This window comes from Eutrigla gurnardus, assembly GCF_963514095.1.
Source record: "Eutrigla gurnardus genome assembly, chromosome: 8".
Lineage (NCBI taxonomy): Eukaryota > Metazoa > Chordata > Actinopteri > Perciformes > Triglidae > Eutrigla > Eutrigla gurnardus.
This window is the reverse complement of record NC_139922.1, coordinates 21,194,924-21,215,338: the sequence shown is the minus strand read 5'-3', so window position 1 is coordinate 21,215,338 and position 20,415 is coordinate 21,194,924. Positions and strand designations below refer to the sequence as shown.

General features: G+C 42.1%; 1 protein-coding gene across 3 annotated transcripts in view; it reads left to right on the top strand.

Moving 5' to 3' along the window:
• The first annotated feature begins 207 nt into the window (after window positions 1-207).
• Window positions 208-20,415, top strand: part of pacsin1a (protein kinase C and casein kinase substrate in neurons 1a) — a 28,015-nt gene continuing 7,807 nt past the window's right edge. For 2 of the 3 annotated variants that reach the window (XM_084015658.1, XM_084015656.1), the window contains exons 1-5: window positions 208-343; window positions 6,212-6,282; window positions 16,911-17,040; window positions 19,408-19,564; window positions 19,739-19,974. In XM_084015658.1, coding sequence (XP_083871784.1) covers window positions 16,981-17,040; window positions 19,408-19,564; window positions 19,739-19,974 — 453 coding nt within the window. In that variant the 5' untranslated portion in view covers window positions 208-343; window positions 6,212-6,282; window positions 16,911-16,980. Of the gene's footprint in view, window positions 344-6,211; window positions 6,283-13,002; window positions 13,147-16,910; window positions 17,041-19,407; window positions 19,565-19,738; window positions 19,975-20,415 lie in introns of those variants that run through there. The other variant, XM_084015657.1, reaches the window with a different exon arrangement.

The window sequence follows — 20,415 nt, the reverse complement described above, 5'->3', positions numbered from 1 at the left end:
CAAAGTTGACTTGAGACGCTGACACGTCCGGCAAAGCTCCCCTAAGCTCGTGTCGGGCGGTGGAATTTCGAAAAGTCCTCTTTTCCAAGTTGCGTCTGCTCCCTCGTTTCCCTGCAGCCTATTTTTGTCGTCCATTGAAAGGAAATCGCTGGGCCATCCCCCCGACGTGCGCCTGTGCCGTGGAGCTCCCCCTCGCTGCGCGCGTCGTGATCTAGTGGATGCAGAGTCTTGCAGAGAGAACGCAGGGTCACCTTCTGTCACTGCAAGGGGGAATACTGAGTAAATTGCAGCACGGGCTATTGGGCAGTAGTGCACCTAAGCAGCAGCAGCGGCAGCATCTCTGGTAAGTCAACCTGTGTGCGTGTGTGTGCCGTGTTGATGCCACATTGCTGCACTGGGAAGACGAGCTGAGCATCCTTTCCAGCGAAGGGCGACGCAGGGATAAAGGAATCTCGCGTCTTTTCCCCATCCTTTGGATAATGTCTCATCCGCTCTCTGCTGCGAGACCGACCAAGTACTAAAGGTCCACCAGCAATACCATAGCCATGGCGAATTTTTTTTGAATTATGCATGCGTCATTTTAAATGGTGTACCGTTGGTGGCATACCTTTTAAAGGGTGAAGTGGACCATCTTGCATCATCTTGGTTTACTACTGCATGCTTTGCTCGCCAGCGGAAACACTATTCTTGAGTCGTTCAGTTAGGTTTTGCACAGGGGAGCTCATGTTCTCGCTTCCTTTGGAAATGATGCAGGATGTTGTGTTTACTGTGCAGCTGCTGCCCTTCGAATAGACGGATTTGAATTTGACCTCAGTGTCCGAGGTGTATTAGCAATGCCATACGAGCACATACATATATATCTACACGAAGAACACGCCATGTCTGTTGCCATGGTATGTAGGCTACACTATAGTAGATGGAGATGGTGGTCAAGGCTGGGGAGGGAATGCCATTTTCTGTTCCATCCCATGCGTCAAATGGGTAAACAAGACCTGCAGCGTGAGGTATGACGACGGAAGGTGTCCACGCTTTGTGCATATATGCTGGGCTTTATCGGTACAAAATACACTGGATGTGAGCCAGGAATCGCTCCCGTTGTATGTTTGAGGATTTCTCGGTGTTAATGGACGCGAATGTTAATGAGAGCGCTCCGCGCTGACGTTATGTAATTGGTCGTCAGAGCAGCACCATCGCTCGCGTCATTGTTTTTTTCCTTCTCTGGCAAACATAGCGGCACCACAGAGGAGGAGCGTCCTGTTTCCTACACGGGATTAGGTGCATGTGGTCTTTTTAATCATTCAGCGAAATCTGCCCCCTTGAGCTGACATGCATATGGGCTTACAGCCGACTAAAGCCCCCTCTCATAGCCACGTTTATGCGTTTAGAGATGTTTTTGTTATCGCTGCCGTTTCCGCGGCCAGTTAATGGAAGCCGAGGCGTCACGTAATCTTCTATCAACAGAGAATGATGAGAGATTTAAAGGGCTGTTATGAGCGTTTTTTTTTTGTATCCGTCGCTAATGGTGACGTTGCAGATGACAGGCAGGTCGCCTCAGCTTGTTTCGGAGTTGTCCATGGTGCTGAATTCACTGTTTGCTGGAGTGCATTTGCTGTCAGCAGCCAAGGTGCCCCCAAGAGAGCCTGACCCACGGGCTGCAGAGAGGAAGATGATGATGATACTGTCAGGGCTAATCCGATTGTCTTGCCGAAAGGAGAGTCAAAGAGTTGTTGCTATTTATTAGCAAGGCTCCACTGTGGAGACACGTTAAAAGTGCATCACCAGGATCTCCACGATGTAGAGAAATCTATCCATCTAATCAATCTGTGTTTTTAAAATATTCACTATTTCTCAAAGAGAAAAGCTAAAAGAAAAAGTAAAGAAAGTCAAACAATTATTTGGTTTTCTTTCTTGTCCTTTTAATCATTCATTCAGATTTATCATCAGAATTATTCAGATTGGGAGCCATGATCCGTAGTAACCTAATAAGTAAAGCTCAGTAGCAAACCTTAATACCTATTTGTTACAGATGGAAGTTTGTCCGCAGCACCATGAAAAATGGTCAGTTATCAAAGGCTGTCATTGAATGTCTGAGCAGAAATGTAAATCTTGTTTACTGATTATTATTTTATGAGCTATAATAATAATCCTTTATTTCAGACCCAGGGGGATCCATATCCCAACATACAGAGGAACAAACAGACAGACAACACAGAGTTACACAGCTTTCGACTATAGTTACTGATGGGTTATACTCTGGGAAAAGGAATTGTATAGAGCTGCTTGTGTTTTGGTACCAATACTGAAACAGGGCTTTAAAAAAAAATCAAAATATCCACCTGTACAAGCCTAACGGGGCCTATCACAACCGTACCTCTCTATTCCTGTGCATTTGCTTGTGTCTGACTGTGTGCAGTGCGAATACTTGTACAGTACAGAAGTGCTGGTCTGTATCCTTGAGAAGCATCAAGCTGTTAACTAAGTCAAGATATTCTCCTTCTGAAGTAAAGCCACGAGTATCTCCTCTCATGCTTCCAGCGCTTACAGTGTTTGCGGTGCTGTTCACTTCGTGTTTCCACGCTTGACTTGTTTTTTTTTATTATTATGGTGAGGCCGCTATGGCTTGGCTGTCAGAAATTAATTACCATTTTGCACTCACTCATCCGCTAGCTTGATCTGTGGTTATCTTTATCCATTATTAGAAAACAGTATGACATTAACGTTATCTACCACAGGGGACGTAGTGATCGTGGGCAGCGAGCTTAACCCAGGGGAGTGAAACCCTAATAGTGTTGAGCAGTTTTGCTAAATGGTTTTTAGCTAGTTTTTTTTTTTTTTTTTTTAATCCGACTCCTCTTCAATTTGGTTTCTTTTTAGCCATGTCCATAATAACTGACAAAGGATTAACAGCGGCGTGGGATTTGTGGGAAGCACTGCAGTTCAAGCTATTGTCATTTGGTCATTTGTTCTTCTATTTAATGTGAGATGTCAAAAATAGGCGCAGCACTTCTGACAAGGTCGCTTTGTTCGGATCACAGTGCATGGCAGTTAAAACTCTGATTTATTTTTAGCCCAGCTTTCCCTTCTCTTTGTCTATTATGTTTCATTGCAGTGCATCAAGACAAAAGCGAGGGCTAACGTAGAAACTGGTGCCGAATAGCAATGTGTGCAAATTGCTGTTCAGATTTCAAACCTGCCTCCCAAGTAATCCAAAATAGGTTTCAGTTCGATCTGATTCTTCCCGCGTTGCTCTGAAAATATCTCGCATGGAGGAATGTGTTGTTTCCTCATGTGGGTGACCTTTGTGTTGCTTTGTTGCAATGTCAGTACTTGGTGTTTGTTGATGGTCCTGAAACACAGTGTGTGAGGGAGAGATGACAGTGTGTGAAATAGTGTGGGTTGTTTTTTTTAATATATATATCCTTTTTGACTGTGTTTGTTGAGGGAAGTGTTAAAGGCTGCTGTTCCACCGTTAAAAGAGGAGATAGTGGTGTCTGACAAGGTGTTAGAAAAGAGGCAACGTAAGAACAGAGAGTCTGAAGGGCAGCTGGAGTGTCTCATTTCTCTGAGTGAATAGGAGAACACACACACAAGTCTCTATTCTTGGTGGAAGATTCATGACATTGGAGATGTTCAAAAGGATCCGCGGCGCCTTTTAATGTAGCAGACAAGAATCTCATGATGTTTTCTACCCGTGGATCTTTTCTTCATGTGTGCGGCTACACGCCAGGGAGGTAAATGAAAGTAAGATTCTGTTAGCTTTCTATTTCTTTTACGGGATGGGATACTAGCTTTAACATTTTTTGTAGCACGGTATGAACGAGGTTTGTGTTTACCAGCTGGTTTCCATGCAGCGTCACCCCCAACGTGTCACCGCTCAACCATGATCATGTAGCTGTGGCTTGGCCTGAAGCAGAGCACTGAGTCATGATCTTTTGGGCTAATTCAAAATGGAGTCCCAGCGCGCCGGTCGTGAATCGCGTGCTATATAGAGGTTGATCAATACCGGTGTGGAATGTTAAACATCAACATCAATGGGGACATTCGAATGCACCTGTGAATGCAGCAGTTTCAGGTCATGGCTGTGAACACTAGAGGGTGTGTTCCTCATGGACATATTCAAGTTGCCTTCTTGACTGGATCGTAAAGCGGTTCGTCGTGGTATTTGTATACATTTTGCAATTACTGAAAATCCTCATCAGAATCTAGCTGCATTATTCAACTGATTTATCTTTTGGTCTCTGAAGAGTCAACAGGCTTATTTTGCCTGACCGACAATTAAAACCCAAAGATATTGAATTTTGTTTATTATATATGACGAAGAAAACAAGCAAATATTCACTTTTTAGAAGCTGGCGCCAGATCATTTTGGGCTTGTTTAATTTAAAATATGATCACTTGGCAATAAATGAATGGCTACATAATGATATAACAGTCAGAGGAAATACAGCATGAAGTGATTGTGACTCAGCATTTTGACATGACTGTGCCAGAATCTGTTGCACGTGGTCATTGTCAGGCATCCCATCGTGCCCACATCCGGGTTGCTTCATGTGATGGCTTGGCTGCTTCATTGTGGGTTTTTCTTTTCTTTTCTTTTTTTTTTTTCCTGAAATCCAGAACGTCCATCTGTTACCTTAACTGCTCGTCCTGTTGGTCGGCTGCAGCAGGAGCATATCCTACATGCAGTCAAAATGACTAGAAACAGACTTCTGCTTGGTTTATGCTTGCCTTCATGACACCGGCGCATAGGGGCACGTGCCAGAATATGCCACGTCATCGCTGCTGTCATGCGGAGCGCGAAGGCACCCCGAGTTGTCGAGCTGCTTGGTCGTGCACCTCTGAATTTGTCTAACTAGGCGCCTGCTGCACGCTCAGGGCTTTTCAGACTTGACTGTCACAAGTTGTTTACTGACTATTAGTACTATTAAAATGTTTGTTTCAACCTTTGTTTCCTTATAATACATTAAATTCTTGACTGCTCTCTTTACATGACTGTTTCAAGGTGATTCAATTACCTTATTTAAGTACATGAATATGAGATTTGAGTATACTATCGATGACGAGTCCACCTCAGTTGTGGCGTTTTGCATCTTCACGGTATATTTTGTTGTGTGCCCTCTGCAGTTTTGGTTAATAGTTTCACAGAGCCCAGTGACGCCTTCAGAATGCTTGGTATTTCCTTCAAACTGTGTAATACCTAAAGGTATTCCTTTAATAATGATGTAAAATAGAGAAAAGCAGCTAGTTGGAGGGTTTTGCAATGTGACAATGATCCAAAATTCTTCTTTGAAGAATTCTTCGTCGATCAATGAATCAAATAATTGTTTTTGCAGAAGATGAATCTACAGTCCGAGCGTATCAAAGTGCATCAAACCGAAGATTATTTCAATGTAGAGTCTAGGTTTATTTTATGGAAAATCAATATTTCAAACCAACGCCAGCAATGGAATAATCAATGTAGAAAATGAGCGCTACAATCCACTGGATGATCCCACTACAAGTGCATTAAAAGCATGTCATAAAAACAATCCTGGTGTCGGGGAGTTGCACAGTATCATTTGTTGAGTTTTTCACCCTAGATTTGTCACATTTTTATCTTTACAATCCAATGAATCCTCCGTCTATTATAATACAAAACAGTGCAACAGTCGTGCAATAAGGACGCTATTATATTTTTATTCTGATCTATTACATGTGTAATATACTTCTCTCTAATACTGATTATATTGCTGTTTTGTAGTGTGGGGGATCAGTATGTGCTGATATTTGTGTGCTGTGTGGGCTGCACTCCGTTAGAATGTGGTATGTGTTGGTGAATATATACATTCTACATGATGGTACTTAGAGCAGTGCATGTGTTATCTGCTGACATTGTTCAAATATCATTGCAGAAATCCACACCCCAATCATTGCCCTTTCACTCTATTAAGTACATAATTACCTCTTACTGGATTTGAACAGCACATATAACCTTGATCCATTTTATTTTCTACACAAATACAACTGATGTATTAATAAAGAGAAACTATAAAGAAACAGAAGGGACTGACATTGTTAAATATTTTACTTCCCACAGTGCCAGAGTCTCTTACTATAATTGGTGTTTTGGCACGTGTTGGGCTGATTTCCATTTTTGGCCCATTCCATTTGAACTTACGGATACTTGATGCTCAAAAGGCCGATTCCAACATCTCATGTTTTATTTCCACAGGTGATCTCCCGCAGGGGACCAACAGCTCTCTCTAAGGTTTATGGAAACCTGACCTCCCATTGGTGGAGAAGGTAAGTTCCTGTTTGTACTTTCCCCAAAAATCTTCCCGCTGTGTAGTTTCAGGTTTCACCAGTATTTTTAGATGAGCCATCAAGTACTTTTTAAGGACCTTTTGTGTAATTTATAAGGTTAAACACACCACTTGAGGTAATTCATAGCTCTTTGTCAGCGGTGTTAATTTTTCATGAGTCAGTGAGCCAACTGGAGGTCATTTTTGTTTCTTAATTGAGGCTTTTATGTTGAATTGTTCTTTATGTGGTTTACCCTGTACAGGATTAACGTTGCGTATAGGATTTAAACGCTATACATTTCAGCTTCTCTTTGGGTCGCAACAACATTTAGACTGTCTTGGTAATTTTATGTTTTTTTTAGGGGAGGTTATCTCAGAATTTACCTTTTATTACCTCACTAAGAGCAGCTCTCAATGGAGAGAATAGTAACACTGGGGTGATTATTGATTTCCTGGTGTGACGTCTTTGTTTTGTGTGCATTACGATGGAACCTCACTGCGGCGTGAAGGTTAAGCAGCCGTTTGACGAGCAGAGACATTGTTTGAATGTGCAAGAAGGCTCATCAGATCATGATGGCCCAGTTCAGCCTTCTCCAGGGATCCTGTGTAATTCTGACTGGGAGATGAAGCTGCGTCAGAATTACATAGCCTGAGTGTTTGTACTGTTCTCTTTATTGTCAAATTCATTGGTTTAGAAAACCACAAAATGGCTCATCAGATCATGGGACGATATGATATTTTACGGACAAAATAATTGCGATTCATGATGTTATCCTGATAATTATGAAAATATGCTTAAAATGGCATTTAAACATACTGGAATCACTTAACATTTCATGAAGAACTAAAGATTTTTATTGCACACAATCAAAAAATCTTTAAAAAGATGATTATAAGGTTTGCCTGCTTAAATACAGGATAAATACTTGTATTTTTGTTTTAATGTATTTTAGTTTTAGGTCTTTTTTTTAAATCAGGCTCTATTTTTTACTTCTCTACCATGATAGCGAGCTAGACCACTTTTTCAAGTCACTCGTGATGATATTTACCATTATCCTGATAATGGAACAACTTATTTTTAGTGTTTTTTCTATTGCGAACCGCAATAAAATGTATTTTTCCTAATCTAAACGATATCTTTCTCAACTAGGAAGTCTCTTTACTTAGAACAAGCCTCTATCCAGTCATTGTCATTTACAAAATAACAGCTCTATTGAGAAAAAGGAAGTCAGGAGGAAGTTAAGAAGGTATGTGTAACAATCTGTGGTTTAAAGAGCAGGCAATCAAATAAAACCTGCCATTTTATTTAATGTATTGGTTATCTGTAAGCCACACTTTGCAGCTCGGCCTATAAAAAAGAATCTTCTAAATTCTAAAGTCAGATTTAGAGCCGATCACTGCTACATTCTCGTGCCAGCTGAGGAGGCCGGCCAGGTTTGGTGGCTTGTTTATGCCTTCAGGCTGGTTAGCCAACTCCTACATGGAATCATCTACACCGGGCTTATTTATTTTTCTTCCTTCTTTATTTGACAAACGGCAGCACTAGTTTGGCTCCTGATTAGACAAAATCAATCCATCACTCTCCACAGCAAACTAGGCAATATCTGTTGTGGAGAGTGTTATAAATAACTTCGACACAGTCTTGAGTTTTTGCTTTAAAGTGCTGAGTGCTGAGATTGCTCACCGTAAACAAGTATTGGTTCGATTTGCGACCCACCACAGTGGAACCAGTCAGTTGCACTACTTAAATGGCCTCCGGGTATTATAGGTATAAATAGGGATTTAAGGTGATTATAGTCTGGACATCCAGTTGGCGTATATCTCTGGGTTTTGTTGCTCGTATTCTCCTGTCGGTCTCATGTTATCACCATCATATTTAACTGAATCAAAGACGTTCCCATTGCATTGACACTGTGTCCAACACACCAGTTTATTTCCCTTTATACAATGGCTTGTAGGGAGATAGTTGGTGGTCAGTGTTATAAGGATCTAAGCATCTTAGATTTTGGACATTATAATATCATGATATGGTAGAAGTGTTGACCCAGGATGAAGTAATTAGTCTCCGGTGAATATATGAAGAGAAGTTAACCCTGTTAGCGCAGGGCTACCCAGAGTGTTGCACTCTATGCCACGTTCTATTTTTCTTGCTTCACGCTTTCTGTCCAAGAATGTCACAACATCTGGTTGAAAGGCACAGAAAAATAGAGCAGTTAAGCCACTGTGAGGGATTCACACTCCCGGAAATCTATTAATCTCTGTTTGGCTTTGTTTAGTTTAGTCAGTAAGACTTAGTGTATATCAGCAGCATCATCGCACCTAAGATAAAACTATGAAATTGGCGCGACTGACGTTTTTGACTCAACGTGGGAACGGGCCTTTCCTCTCTTCCATCTCACGTAGAAACAAATGCAAGGACGCATTCTTTCAAGTGCCGTCATTTCTCAAAAGGAAATTACATTTAAGTTCCGCTGTTCATAAAGGCAATAACATTTAAAAAAATATATTATTTTTTTTAAATGAAGATATATGTTTTTTGTGTTCTAATCTATGTAGTTAAAATAATCTGTAGCACTCTCTCCTTTTCAATAACTGCACCTCCCACTCGCCACACTTCCCATGGATTCACACATAGCGTGCATTTGAAGGCAGCCCATCAGTATTCAGTGCAGCATCAGGCAGCTAAACGGTAAGAAGGCGAAAAGCCTGTGTGTTTGAAGAGCAGCATTTCCAGAGTGACTGTTGCCTTGCTCATTTACTCCCTCCCTTCCTCTGTTCCCTCGTTCGGCCCCGGCCATCGGGAAAAACTGGACTGGAACCAGAGCCTTCATCTTCTCTGCTCCATCTCACAGCCACTACATTCCTTCCTCACTACCCATCACAATATGCCTGTCTCCCCCTCCCCCGCTCTGCTCTGCCTCCCTTGTCCGTCTCTTTCTCTCTGCCCTCCCCCGTTTTTTTTAACCCTGTCTTCTGTCACCAGGAGGCTTGTGGCAAGTTACATAACAACTGCAGCAGCGCTCGGGACGCTGTGTTAAATCACAGCTCGGTCGCAAGTGTGTGTGTGTGTGTGTGTGTGTGTGTGTGTGTGTGTGTGTGTGTGTGTGTGTGTGTGTGTGTGTGCATGTTTATAGGTGCTGCCTGTTGCAGAAACCTTTCTGCTCAGCAGTCAAATTGGGAGATGGATCTCTCACTCTGAATCTGTTCTGGAAGAAGGATTTTTGGTGCATGTCTGACATTGAAGGTTCAGCACGATAGCTACATGTACAAATTTACATTATTCCAAAAAACACAGGGGTCTCCTGGGTAATGTTACAGTTGGGCAGTTATTTTTTCAAGAAATTGTGTGTGTGTTTTTTTTTTTAAGAAATTGGTTTGTCATGGTGAATGTGTCTAAACAAAACCGTCAACAGCCATGTTGACCCTGTTAGCTTCGTGAGGCTCTACTTAGGCAGCTAAATGGTAACATGTTGATGTCTGAAACGCATACTGAACATACTCATTATGTGTAGTATTGTTCAGCATACTTGTGTTTTAATAAACTGTAGTATGTATGTTTTTTCGCACACACTGAATTGTAATTACCACGTCTCTTCCTTCCATGCTGATTGGAGACCAGTAACCACGGTAACCTGTGCCAACCTCATGTCATTTTTTTAAAGTATATATCATGCCTTGCCTAGCAAAGTGAAATTAGTCATTTATGATATTAATTCCAACTGCGTTCACCCTGCCTTGACATGTCAAAGTGGCTGCTGTTGGTTTAACGTGTTCACCATCGTAGTTTAGCATGTTAGCATGCTAACATCTGCTGATTAGCACGAAACACAGAGTACATCCGAGGGATTGGGAATTAGCTTTGCAGCTATTTGCTAATGAAGTGAGATTTCTCACGGATGCTTGGGATTTGTAATTCCGACATGACGTTTTAATGACCTCCTTAATGTCATCTCTGACTCTCGTCAGTGAATTGCAAAGTTCGGTCTCTGTAGTATCACTCACGTTAGTTTGACCTTGATATTTCAGTCTTTAGCAATGCTATCTGCTTGAATCCAGGCATCGCAATGACTGTGTCGACGCTTGTCCAGTGATCATTGCTGAATGCAGTGTAAAAGCTGGTCGTTTTATTTTCACATTATTATATTTTAAATGGAATGCGCGGCCACACATTTCTCCATTTATGATTATTATAATGTGTATTTTATTTTGTCCTGGTAACTATACTCTGACTTCCTGGTGGTACTTTTTCTCTTTTCAATACCCTTTTTTCTGTCTTTTCTGGGGTGATTTATCGATTGATTAGGCTCATTCTCTTGAAGAGACATTAAGAAATGATTGTGATAAATTATTTTTTGACAAACCTTTAAGAAACAAGCTTGATTAGTTCCTGTTTTCTTTCTGCTGTTTTTATCCGTCCTGTAGCAGACCATGACGTCTAACCTCCAGAAATCTTTTTTGTTGTTTACATCCCAGTGCTAATGAATTAGTGTGTGCTCTGTTGTTCTGCGAGCTGAGCAATAGCACACCTGGCTAACTGACATAGCTGCGCAACGTCGATATTGATTGAAAATAGGCAAGAGACACACACAAGGAACCAACAATGATGCAGAAACCTGATTCTTGTGCAGCCGCCCTGAGCTCCTGGCACTCTGGAGGCATTCATAATCAGAAGGCTGAGTCATCCTGCGTTTGTTTACTTGAAATCATGACCCACACAGTTGGCCTGCACAGGCAAGGGCCTCTTTGGACAAGATCTCTTCATCAAAATACCTGGCAGCTCATTAAAGGATCTGACGGTAATGCGTGTTTGATTAGTCGCTTTTGTTTTTTGTTACATATTCATATGCAGAATATCGGAGGAGTTTGATTGAAATTAACATCGTGCTAGAAATTAAAATAATCCCACACTCATCTATTCATGTATGCAATGGTGGAATATGCATGTGATGTACTTAAGTACAGATTGATGGTATTGTTATTCCCATCATGTTTACGTTGAGCATTTCCTTACCATGGAAATCCACACGGCATTGGGCAGCACATTTATCTTCCTTGCTCGGATCAGTTTTTTACTTGTTTTGCTCATCGCAATATTACTTGTAACATGTACGGCTGTTTCAGGGCCCTCTGTTGCATTGGCCAGTCGTAGAGAGAGAAGATGACACCCTATTTGGATCAACACATCAGTTTGGATTTGACTCTCCTGCTCCATGCCCCAACGAGCAGTGAAGAGGGCTCACGGCACAACACAGCTGATAAATACATCACAAGACCACCCTCAGCCTCCACCCTCCCTGGTTCCCCTTCACTTCCCCTCTGTCTCCTGTGCTGCCTCCTTTTTTTTTTTATCTAGCTCAGATCGCTGCATCTTTTTTGGATGTGTCTCTCCTCGTCTCTCGACCTCTCTATTTCGCACTCGTACGTCTCAACTTCCCCTCGTGTGTGCTGGTTGTGGTATTGACTGTCACTGCGCCACCCAACCAGCTTCTTGCTGCTGTCTACGGCATCGGTCACATGGGCGGCTTAATGACGGGCTTCGGCTGTTACGGTGCGTGTTAAATCTGCAACAGGCAGCTCTGTCTCCTGGCAACATCCAGCAGCCTGCTTATTCCGCGCTGCACCGTGAGATGAATCACATCTCTGTCCTGATGTGTTCAGCTGCCGTTCTGCCCCCGTGGCGCTCTCTCTCTCTCCCCCTCTCTCTCTCCCTCTCCCGAGCTGCCGCCTCCCAACCTTCGTCCCTCCTCTTCTCTCTCACCTCCTCTCCTGTCACGTCCCACCCTGCCTCCATCTCTGCCTTCATCTCATCTCCCCTCCCCTTCCCCTTGCTGTCTCACTCGGCTCCTCTTTGTCACTCCCTTCTTGCTCATATCTCAATGAAAGACGTCCCTCTGTCTTTCTCCTTGTGTGTCCTCTTTGACTCCGTCAGGAGACGAGGAGGACATGCTGCGCTTATCAAACACAATCCACAGAATGCATCGTAGACAAACTTTATATCAAAACATAAACCGGGGGCCATGTCACATTGATTTTTAAAGGCAGGTTACGTTGATTTCTGTGATTACTAAAAAGAATAACTGTAGTAAGTTGTGTTCAGCAACCTCTTTGAATTGCTGTTGTCTAATCAGTCAGAAGCTAGTGAGTGCTTGGTAATGTGCCGGTGTAAAGTTAGTTCATCTCTCTGAAATCTTCTTACAGTAACAAGATTACATGTTTGTTGTGGTTCCTTGTCAACGCTGGGCCTTCTGACTATGCCAGGAACAGTTGTCTCCCCTGGATCAGGGGCTCTCTTTGCCTCTCTCAAGAGCATTCATTGTTCGTCATGCAGGTAACTTCAGTATTTAGTTGAAATGGTTGCTGTGAAGTCGGTTTTAGCATCGCAGTGTATTTGTGATGAAATCTAGGCCCTTTCATTCACCGCCGCACAAACTCTCACAGATGTGTCCCCCGTGCAAAAACGAAGAGTACAACATTTGTATAATGTCATAATTGGTTTCGTATCAACATCACATTCATGTTTCCGCTGTTTGTCTACTCGTCTCACGCGTCCTATCCGCTTCTTCGCTCGTCTTCCCAGCTAGCACCCTCCCCCTCTAAAGCTATTCAAGTGGCACACTGCAGGATTATCCCTCAGCCTCTGAGACATGCTGGTTTGCTCAGACTTATCGTCCTCTCTGGCTTCACTTCGGCCACAGAGGTCAAAGCTGCAAAAATACAATTCATAATACATTAACCGTTTAAAGTAGCAGCTAGAAAGGGCACCTCTTGGATTACAAATTCACACATCCAGTCATCTTTCCAAGGAGTTTTGTTTGATTTTGGGATTGTTGTTTGGGTTTTTTTTTCAAAGATGGAGCCAACTATGGTAAGTGAATGTGCAGAAAAATATGTTTAGTCACTTACTAATGTGTCAAAGTTTGAATAATAGTATTTTGTCAGCTTCAGGCAACAATGCCGCCTCTGCAATCACAACAGACTCCTAAAAGACTTTCAATTACAAACGGGATCACTTTGACAGCAGCACATTTTGTGGTCAGGGCGTGGGTAGTTAACAGCTTCCAACTGAGAGATGCATCCCAATGGATGAATGAGAAACCAGCTGTTTCATTTATATTTGACTTATTTATGCAATATTTTTGTTTTTTGTATTCTACACAAGCCTATCTCATTATTCGGTCCAATATATATCAAATTTGTTTCCGTCTTCACCATGACTTCCTCATCACTTAATACAGAAGGGAATGGGAGGAGTGATCACAGCCATGAGGTGGATTCACCACAATCATGATATGTATAAGCCCTTCTCGTATCCCCCACCCTTATCATCTAATAGGACACACAACAATCTCCCACTATGGACCAAGACTGAGACTCATCTGTCTTTTTCTCTCAGCTAATGAGCCACACTGTCTTTGCACAAACTCAAACCTTCTTCAGATCTCATCCATCATCTCTTTCGACGTTCATACAATTAACCATGCTGCAGAATGATTCGACTACGCTCTAGTTACGCTCTAGTTGTAGATGGTCGACTTAAGAAAATGTGAGGGCGGCCATCAGGGAATTATCGTGTTAATCCAGATGCTCTCTAGACATCAATCCAGTGTCTGTTGGTTTAAATGTGTGGGGTTTTTGGTTAAACTAAGCCTCTGGATGCGTTGGTTTTTGCTACGAGCTGAGATCCTGGCAGTGTGCCGGAGATTAAGTGGCTTTGATGTCACCAGGTGTTGTAGTCACGAATGCAGAAGCTTATTGGAGGACAGGACTGATGGACAGGCAGCCGGACCAATGGCGTTTGTTTGTTGCTGGGATTAACACATGCCACTTTAGGGCCACTTAGCTACATGTTTGTTGCATCACATATTTGTTGATTTTTCACCTATAAGGTATGGAATTGAGGCTGTTGTTTCGCGTCTGTATTTGACTAATCTCACCAAGTGGAACCATTGTCGTCATCTAAATTGGGCCAACATTTTTAAATGTTCTTGTTTATTAAATGCAATCCGAATAAAAAAATGTGTAAACCAAGTAGGAGCCAGTTTATTTAACCACAATTCTCCACTACATATCATCGCAAAAGGCTTTTATTATAAGCATATAATTGGTCCCTTTGGTTTCACATGTACTGTAGAAAACACAAGCTCACCACATCCAAAGAATCTCATCATCAATGGGGGAGTCCAACTGAGGAGAATGTTGATTTGTAAAGTAATGGTTCAACATTTTGGGAATTTGTTTTCTTAATAAGCGTTGGATGCAAACATCAATACCACCCTCATGTCTCTACGGTAAATATACGGAGCAGCTAGCATACACATAGCACTTTGCTCACACTTTGTACGGATTTATCAAACAATATTGAATGTCTTAATGAATGAGCTTTATAGGTGCTGTTTGGCAGATTGTGTTATCTTCAAACAGACAGACTGTAGGCGAGTGTTATCTAGCTCCTGATCGACTTCTCAGGGTCAAAGCAAATAAGTACCTTGAGCAGAATGTCAAACATTTCCTTTACATAAGGAAAGAATGTTTCTTAACTGCCTCAAATTGTCTCTATTGATGCCAAGTGTGGGCTCTTGAATTTGCCGGGGCAGGTTATGAGGGTGGCAAACTTGCCTCCTTGTTGTGTGCTTTGGCAGAAAGTTGTCGTGTATCAACATTTTCAAGAAGTTTATTGAGAGTTGTGCCATCGGATGAAGCTGTGATGATGGTCAATAAAGTAATAGAGACCTATATATAACTACATTAGGACATTGTCGGACAATTTTTCCATTAGCAAAACCTCCAGTATTCCTCCATGTTCAATTGAATTGTCTATTAAGAGAGACCATTTCCTATACTACAAGACCCTGTAGGTATTGTAGAAGAGTACAAGACCCTGTAGGTATTGTAGAAGAGTACACAAAACCATTACCTTTTTGGCGGTTAAGCTGCCAAATCAAGAAACTGTTCTTTGGTATTTTGTGTTGTGCACTCTTGAAATAGCCTAAATAGACTGTTGGGAGCAACATAGACTGGTGTCGTGGCTGGCGACTGGAACCAAGACCCTTTGATAAAATACAGCTTGGCTAAATCAGTCAGTGCTCTGTAGAAACACTGAGTTAGCAGGAATAGATTGCCTATTCTGCAGCTGAAACCAGAACCAGTCACACTGCGCATGAATGTTCCCCTCCATGAAAACAGGGGGTGCATTACAGGAGCTGCGACTGAAAATGTTTTCCCTTCTGCAAGCTTACCTTGTACTTTCAGCACTCTTATTTTCGTCGCAAGGACAATTATGTGGTTATATGGTGTAGAAGGAAAGTGCAGCCTCAGATTGAGCCTAACGCAGAGAGTCATTTTTCATGACTCATTCCAGGGATGAAGGATGTTGCAGGAATTAGTGTGCACTTGACTGCAGAGGGAAGTCGAAGGGTGAAGCACGGAGGGTTCTGGTAATATTTGAACTAAAATATATTCCCCCCGTGCTGCAGCAGACTGTAGAGTGCAGACTCAGCTTCCAATCCGAAATGGCCACGAGTCATACTTCATCTGAATTGACCTCTATCCAGCACGCTAAACCAACACGTCATCTTGCATTGTACATTTAGGAATCAATCATGTTTGCACTCTGCTCTGAATAACATTTAAAAAAAAAAACATTTTAATTAAAAGCTATAATAAGATTTTGCAGTATTGGGCCATGTAGATAATAACCGCAATCAACTTGCAACCATGTCAGAGCAGGAACCTTATTAACAGAATGTCTTTACTATTAGGCCCATACAGTATATTTTGTTGTCTTATTGGTTGGTGCAGTGCAATGAAGAGCTCTCTGTCAAGGGAAAGCCATTAGTCATGTGAACAAAATGGATTAGGCCTCAGACAGAGTTCAATACCGATAAAGCGCCTTGCAGTCTCTTTTAACCATGGTGGTAAGATATCGACCGGACATCAAACAAATACATATTAATCACCTTGAGCGCTGGAGGAAATCTTACAAGGAACTGTATTCTGTAGTGTTTCCAGATAAAAAGCTGATGAAGCCACGTCATTAAGGGCGTAATCTGAAAACAAATCTAATGGACCGTTTAGGAGAGAATTGTTTTGTAAGTCTGTTTGTTGGGGTTATTTTTCTTTTTAAATGATACGATTTAGCATTGAATAAAGATTTCAGTAATATGACAAATATAGATGGAGCTGCTGTGTGTGTGTGTGTGTGTGTGTGTGTGTGTGTGTGTGTGTGTGTGTGTGTGTGTGTGTGTGTGTGTGTGTGTGTGTGATATGTAATGTGTCTAATGAACGAGTATTTGCACAGTGGAAGGATTTGGGGTCATGGCTGCCGTGGTGCTCCACTCTCTCTCTCTGGTATCTTTTCTAGGACACGCCAATATAAGATGCCCTCTCTCGTTCCTCAGGGCATGGCGCTGTATGCATGGCAGAGGAGACTATTTTTATCTCATTATTATAAACGTCTCGAATGGAAAACCCATGCGCGGAAAGGTTTCCTCCCGTGACCAGGAATGTTCCCCTACACATCTTCTCCGCGGCGTTGCACAGTATGGCCGTCTAATGTCTGCCCATGCACACTCACTGTACTCCTTTGTTCTCGTGTTTGTGTAACGTGTTGTTCTCTTTGTTGTCTTTCAGTGCATGAGGAACCCAGCTCTGCGGCAGAGGACAGGTTTAGTCATTAGAGTGCTTTGCCACATCCAGGAAAATGTCTGGCTCCTACGATGAATGTGCAGGTGCTGACGACACCATGGACAGCTTCTGGGAGGTACACACCAAACCGTCGTGGCTGTTCTGATGGGTTTTCAACCCAAACTCGTACCCTTTTCTTTGACTCGTGTTGATCATCCTGTGGTACTTTCTGGTCACCACTGAAATCATGAAAATGAGATCGGCTTCACCACTGAGGCTCACACAGAGGGTTGATCTGCCAGGGCTTATACAAAAATAAGCATGGCCTTACGCTTTAAAGCAAAAGCAAACTTGCCAGTAGTAAGATCTGCCTTGTTTTCAACACTTAATGCTAAGCTACGCTAACTAGCTGCTGGATGAGCTTCGTGTTTAAGAGACAGATATTAGAGCGGGATTAATCTTCTCATCCGAGCATATTTCCCAAAATGAAGGTGACCTGGTAAAGAATTCCTCCATCTCATTAAGAAGAAGTGCAGCTAAAAACTCGACTGTAAAACAGTTGCCATTTGGCAGCAGTGCCTTTATAGCTAGCTGGTTTGACACATTCAGCTTTAAATAGGGTAATAAATAGAGAGTCATTATCCAGACGCTCTTGCATTATCCTCATTTTCACATCTAAATTTGTGAACATGCTTATGCTTTTCCAGTGACTTGATGAAGCTCATTCCTGCCAGGGGGAAAAAAATACATTAAAGTGTGAAGAGATAAATATACTTATAGTACGTTAAAAGTATGAGCTAAAAATTCCAATAAATTGGATTTCTGTTAAAAGAAATCTATCAAAAACGAATTTAGTGACTAGTGTAAAAGAACTTTGTCACAGAGGTGAGTGCATAATAAGATGCTATTACAGACACTTCTTCAACACAGCCCTTTTCTTATTTAATATATTGCAGTTATTTTGTCATTATATTGTAAATCATATTTGTGCCCCAAAAACACAACATCATACAAGTTCAGTCCGTCTCCGCTTCTTGTGCTGAGATGCAGTGTGTGTGCTTTTTACCCACGGCAAATTAGTGGCAATGAATTCCCTCAGTACAGAGTCTTCTTTGTATTGTGGCTCGTCTGCCACAGAGACGGAGACAAAGAGCCTCAGTAATCAGTCGCTCTGAGGCGGCCTTTCACCACATGCACCTGCCTATCGCATCTGTGTACTAGCAACACAGCTCAGGTCAGCTCTCGGCTTATAAATGTTACCAAACATGTTCATATTTGATACAATTGGGCTCAAAACTCAACAAAACCATGATGTAATCGCCACAGCGTGCAAAATACAGGCGCTCAAGTGTGTTTTCATGTATGTAGAACCAGTCCACCTGTGTGTTGTTGTGGGTGCGACTTGGCTGTCACACAGGCCAAAACGCATGCCGTCACACACCCGTCTCACTGCCCTCCCTGCAGCTCTCTCATCTCAAACAGTAACCACACATGCTCGTGTCGGGACCAATCGCAGCGCCGCAGACAGCCAACGCATCACACAGGCTCTCATCACGAGTTATGTATTTGATGATGCGTATGACTGTATGTGTTTGCAGCGTAACGCAGTCTGTGGATTGTATGTATTTCTGTCTCTACATCGACGTTCTTCCCTGAGAATGTGTCTGCCTGCATTACACCACTCGAGAGGATTAAAGTAGTCACACACACACACACACAGTCATACACACACAAACACAAGCCCATGTCATTGCATAACTACACATGCACAGGCACGAGCAACCCCCACCCCCTCCTCACTACCCTCCCTTCATCATGCACCATGAGCTCACGCCCCCTGCAGGCACTGAGGAGGCGGAGCCACACGGCTCTGCTCTGCTCTTTTAAGGCCGCATCACTTAAGGTAGTGAGAAAAATCCGAAAGAAAAGTAAAATAAGTTATAAGCAGTAACTCTGGTATGTTTGACTGAGCAGGAAAACAAAAAAACATTTTATATTTCAGGACATATATTTATAAATATATCCAAAACAGTGCTGGTTAACATGCATTATAGGAATAATGTATTATATTATATTATTGTGTTATAAAATGGGACAATGTCAAACAAAGGAAGTAAGGGTTGCCAATTTCCATCTTACCTGCTTCTGCTTCCAAAGTACCATTTAGGTTATCAGTAAGGAAATGAATGTCAGGAACTATTAGAGCAAAATATAAACAGGTTTTTTCTGTTAATTATAAAGATGTAAAATCATTAACATCTCCCTCCACACGTATATTTTTTAACATATATAGTTTATATATATTATAATAACATTCTTGAAGCATATAATCCTATATTTTAAGTAGTATACCACTGATATATAAAAATAAAATGTATCAGTTTTAAAATATATATATATATATTGATGTAGATATGTATTTTGTTTTGTTTTTTCTCCTGTAATATAAATAAAGACAGGTTTGCTTTCTGTTCCTCTAACCTCTTTGATTCGGTGTTCTCAGGTGGGGAACTACAAACGTGCTGTCAAGAGATTTGATGATGGCCATCGGCTCTGCAATGACCTCATGGGCTGCCTGCAGGAACGTGCCAAGATAGAAAAAGCATACGGTGATCAGCTTACCGGTTGGTCCAAGAGATGGAGACAGCTCATTGAGAAAGGTGAGCACGTGGGAGTCAATAAAACCAAATAGCTAAATAACACATGAACGGACTTACGCTGTCTTTCAATTTGCACAGTTTACACAGTTTGATGTTTGCTCTCCGGTAATATCTGGCCGCGTGTCGCTGCACTAAATATTTGATCTGGAATGAATGATTTTGTGCCGCCACCAGGCCCACAGTACGGCTCCGTGGAGAGAGCCTGGCTGGGTGTGATGACCGAGGCAGAAAAGGTGAGTGAGATGCACCAGGAGGTGAAGAACGGCCTGGTGAACGAGGACGTGGAGAAGGTGAAGAACTGGCAGAAGGAAGCCTATCACAAGCAAATGATCGGAGGCTTCAAAGAGGCCAAGGAGGCGGATGAGGGCTTCAAGAAGGCTCAGAAACCGTGGGCCAAAAAGCTCAAGGAGGTGAGGGGGGTGGAAACACATTTTTCTATGAGTCATCATCCGTGTAACAGAACAGCTTGTGTTCACTTCATAACCGTTGTGATACCTATGCTCTGTCTCGATGCACTGATGTAGCAGGTTGTTTGTTCAGTGCCTTGGGGCTGGATCTGTATGGACTTAGACCCCATTAGACACAGGCCTGACTGGGTTGTCTCAACTCTCTATTGAAGACATGTCACATGGGTCTGTTGAGGAAATTGGTATTTCCCCTTGGGAAGTGTTCAAAATAAATAAAATGACATGAACTCAGTTGTTTTGTATGTTTGTACTCATTCTAGTCTTTTACCCTAATTAGCTTTAAAAAAAAGGCTCCGGTCGTGGACATAATGCTATATTTACTGATGACATTAAAATGTAGTATCGTGTCTGGGCAAGGTCACTCCTACTTTGAGATACGTCGAA